The sequence below is a fragment of the Pan paniscus genome, chromosome 11 (assembly GCF_029289425.2).
Source record: "Pan paniscus chromosome 11, NHGRI_mPanPan1-v2.0_pri, whole genome shotgun sequence".
Classification (NCBI taxonomy): domain Eukaryota; kingdom Metazoa; phylum Chordata; class Mammalia; order Primates; family Hominidae; genus Pan; species Pan paniscus.
This window is the reverse complement of record NC_073260.2, coordinates 1,122,314-1,126,510: the sequence shown is the minus strand read 5'-3', so window position 1 is coordinate 1,126,510 and position 4,197 is coordinate 1,122,314. Positions and strand designations below refer to the sequence as shown.

Sequence of the window (4,197 nt, the reverse complement as noted above, 5' to 3'; positions counted from 1 at the left end):
AAGTCCTGGCTGAGGTCCAGGCAGCTGTGTCAGGGAGGGTCGCATGGCACAGGCCAGAAAGCCCCTGCCCATGGGGCTAGCATTTACCATCCACGAACGCGCTCCCTTTCAGGGTGCCTGATAGTGGTGAGGGTCAGATCGGGGATGATGGAAGTCATGGCCAGGGCAGGAGGTAAAGAGGATGCATGGCCTCCTGGCCTCGGAGAGTTTGCAAAGTGCCCCTCGGATCTGACACGGGCTGGAGAGCAGAGCACGCGGTCACTGCACTTGGTGGCTCCTACCTGTGGGGGCTCCTCGCCGCTGGACCAGAGACAGCTTTCTGGGGGGCCTTCTGCTGCTCACTGATATCATAGAATGTTGAGTATCATACTTTCCTACCTCGCTTTTATTTGCGCGGGTTTAAATGCGCCTTAACAGAACCCGTGCAAAGGCTTGCCAACTGTCTGGCTGCACCGGATGAGTAGAGCATCTTCCTTGGTGGCAGGTGGGTGCGAGGAGGAGGGGGCTGGGCTTTTCTCCGGACGGGTGTTTGCCCAGAAGACCATCATCCCTGGACTACGTTAGGAGGAAGTGGCACCGCTCCGAGGTACGGGAAGAAGGGTTATAAAGGGGGGAGTCCACCACACATGGTCTTGAAGAAGCTTTTATAAAAGGCAAAGGCATCTTTGCCGGACGTTGTTGCAAAGGAGTAGAAACAAGCAGACGAAAACATCCCAAAGGGTAACCACTAGCGTTCCTGCTTCTTGCAACATTCATCCCAGGCTTCCAGCTCAGCCCGCCCCAGGCCAGGTGATCGGCCGCCACATCCCCTGCGACTGAAGCACCTGCTCCGCCATGAACTTGCCAAGAGCTGAGCGCCTTCGCTCCACACCGCAGCGCAGCCTCCGGGACTCCGATGGGGAAGACGGTAAAATCGATGTCCTGGGAGAGGAGGAAGATGAAGACGAGGTGGAAGACGAGGAGGAGGAGGCGAGCCAGCAGTTTCTAGAGCAGTCGCTCCAGCCGGGGCTGCAGGTGGCCCGGTGGGGCGGGGTTGCGCTTCCCCGAGAGCACATCGAGGGCGGCGGCGGCCCGAGCGACCCCTCAGAGTTTGGCACCAAGTTCAGGGCACCCCCAAGGTCTGCGGCGGCCTCTGAAGATGCCCGGCAGCCGGCAAAGCCTCCCTACTCGTACATCGCGCTCATCACCATGGCCATCCTGCAAAACCCGCACAAGCGCCTCACGCTCAGCGGCATCTGCGCCTTCATTAGCGGCCGCTTCCCCTACTACCGCCGCAAGTTCCCCGCCTGGCAGAACAGCATCCGCCACAACCTCTCGCTGAACGACTGCTTCGTTAAGATCCCCCGCGAGCCGGGCCACCCAGGCAAGGGCAACTACTGGAGCCTGGACCCCGCCTCCCAGGACATGTTCGACAATGGCAGCTTTCTCCGGCGTAGGAAGCGTTTCAAGCGCCACCAACTGACCCCGGGAGCCCACCTGCCCCACCCCTTCCCTCTATCTGCTGCACACGCCGCCCTGCACAACCCCCGCCCAGGCCCTCTGCTTGGGGCCCCTGCCCCGCCGCAGCCAGTCCTGGGGGCCTACCCCAACACCGCCCCCGGGAGACGCCCTTACGCTCTGCTGCACCCGCATCCTCTTCGCTACCTACTGCTCTCGGCCCCCGTCTATGCCGGGGCACCGAAGAAAGCAGAAGGCGCGGACCTGGCGACCCCGGCACCCTTCCCGTGCTGCAGCCCTCACTTGGTCCTCAGCCTTGGGAGGAGGGCAAGGGTCTGGCGTCGCCACCGGGAGGCGGATGCATCTCTTTCAGCATTGAGAGTATTATGCAAGGGGTCAGGGGAGCGGGTACAGGGGCTGCGCAGAGTTTGTCCCCGACCGTGTGGAGCTACTGCCACCTGCTCCAGCGACCATCAAGCCTGTTGCATCCCCAAACCGCTGCCCCTTTGCTGCAAGTGTCCGCCGCCGCCGCTGCTCGGACAATTTTGCAGCAATAGCAGCAGCATCAGGAGGAGGACTGCGCCAACGGCTGCGCTCCCACCAAGGGCGCGGTGCTGGGCGGGCACCTGTCGGCCGCGTCGGCGCTGCTGAGGTATCAGGCAGTGGCAGAGGGCTCTAGGCTGACATCGCTGGCTGCCCCTTTGGGCGGAGAGGGGACCTCACCAGTTTTTTTAGTATCGCCCACGCCCAGTTCCCTGGCCAACTCCGCAGGGCCCTCCTAGAGCCAGGTGGGAGTGGGGAGCGACCCGCAGCTGCTCACTCCACCTTGCGCGGCCCATACTGGGCGTGTGCATCTGAATCCCGCTGGAGAGCAAACACGAACTTCTGTTCGCTGCAAAATGGTTAGAAAGAAACAGCTGGATTACGTTCCTCTAAAAACCACCTGAACGTAACCTTCGCAGGGCGTCAAGTCATCTTTTCTTGCCTTCGGTTGTGGCTTCTATGGCTTTCCCGATTTGCACATTTCCTGGGGTACTATGAACGTGAGTGGGGTATTTTGTTCTGGCATTAAAAGAAAAACAAGCAAGCAAACAAAAACACAGCCTCCGATGCCAAACATGTTCCCCCTTCTTCACTTCCTTGGAACTGGAAGTATTATTCCTAAGTCTAGTGCAAAATGCTTCTACTCTCTGTGTCTTCCTGATAGGGATGTTTAATGTAAGTAGGATATTAATTTCAGAACATTGATTTCTTATCTGTGTGTCTGACGTGCCATCTTTAATGTTAAAATTAAGGTGTTAAAATTAAGCCTAGTTATATAGACGAAATAAAATGCTAAGTCACTACACTACATCGTTTATTTTCTATTATGTCTCATTCTTCCCTTTCTAAATGGAACTTTTTAAAACCTACATTATTTCCCCTCAAACAATTTATTTTCACAATTCATATTTATTATAGATAGCAGAAGTAATCAATTTTAATATGGCCTTTAAAAATTCCAAATATTTGAGGTTGAAAATGTCCTGGCTTTTAAAATAGGAAATTTACTATTTATGAGACTTCTAAAAGAAAAGAATAGGAGGGCATGTAAATATATTCTCCATTTATTTTTCATCACCCCCCAACAAGCTGGAAAACCATTTGAGATCAATTTGGAATGTAGTGGCCAACATGTACTCAGGGAAAATAAAAGGCTATATATATATATATATATATATGTATATATATATATGTATATATATATTTTAAGCACTAGAATTTTCAAAACTTATTTCTTAAAAAAAAAAAAACTCTGAAAAGACTTTGCAACTAGAAAGGTTTAAGTGTTACTCGGCGTCAGGGGACGGAGTGGGGGGAAACCAGACAAGAACGCCCATCATGAATTGCTCCCCACAAAGAAAACAAATTTCTAGGAACTTGGCCGTTTTCCCCTGTCCTGAGTGGGGTTCCCGATTCCGTGCCGCTTTGAGGGAAGCTGCTCTGTGAATGTGAGAAAGTTTTTCCCCCAGCCCCCATCTACTCCCCACCCCCAGCTATGAATTTCTTATTTCAGGAGGGAGGACAAACATGGAGACACACATTTTTACAGTAGTCTAATTGGCCGATTTTTCTCCGGCTTCTCTTCTCCATCCCGTCTCTTGGAATTTCTTGGCATGCCCTACCTGAGATCCCCTACGGGAGATTTCCTCTTGGCTCCTGCGGTTCTGAGGACGTTCTGAAAAGTTCCCAAGCCCCACCTTTGGTAGCTGCCCAGACCCCAGCTTCCAATTCTTCCCTCTTCTTTGCATGGGTAGCCGTCAGCCCCATAGCACCACCAGCGTCCAAAATAGACCACTTTTAGCAAATCCGGCAGCGCTGGGGCAGTCTAAGAGTTTGGAAACAAACTGAGAATAGAGGGGTCCTATTTCATGCCAGGTTCTCGCTGGTTTACGTTCCAACTCCCCTCTGTCCGTTGTGCGAAAACGTCTCCAGGCCGACCTTCCTTCATTTATTGTCAACAAACGTCCTGGGAGAGCGGCTACAGCCGGCCGCTGAACCCAGAAGGGACTTTCTCTAGGCTTTCTTGGCACCCTCCCAATTATCTTCCTTCTCTTGCCCGAGGGCAGACCAACACAGCTACGAACAGGGGTGACTGAGGGTCAGACCCCTTCCCGGAACCGCCTCCAAGCTCCTAATTTTTGCCTAATGTTAAACCATATCCAAAGATGAATATTTAAACCATCAATTCAGTGGCGGAGTAAATTAAACGTTATTCTC

General features: G+C 53.3%; 1 protein-coding gene across 1 annotated transcript; it reads left to right on the top strand.

The window, feature by feature from the left end:
- The first annotated feature begins 356 nt into the window (after positions 1-356).
- Positions 357-2,785, top strand: LOC117978662 (forkhead box protein D4-like 3). The gene has a single exon (XM_055117375.2). It carries the CDS (start codon positions 835-837, stop codon positions 2,086-2,088), a length of 1,254 nt encoding a protein of 417 aa, XP_054973350.1. The 5' UTR covers positions 357-834; the 3' UTR covers positions 2,089-2,785.
- Positions 2,786-4,197: the final 1,412 nt, after the last annotated feature.

Bases quoted from the DNA above. Each gene is read 5' to 3' on its own strand.
- LOC117978662 (XM_055117375.2), top strand. From the start codon at position 835: ATGAACTTGCCAAGAGCTGAGCGCCTTCGCTCCACACCGCAGCGCAGC.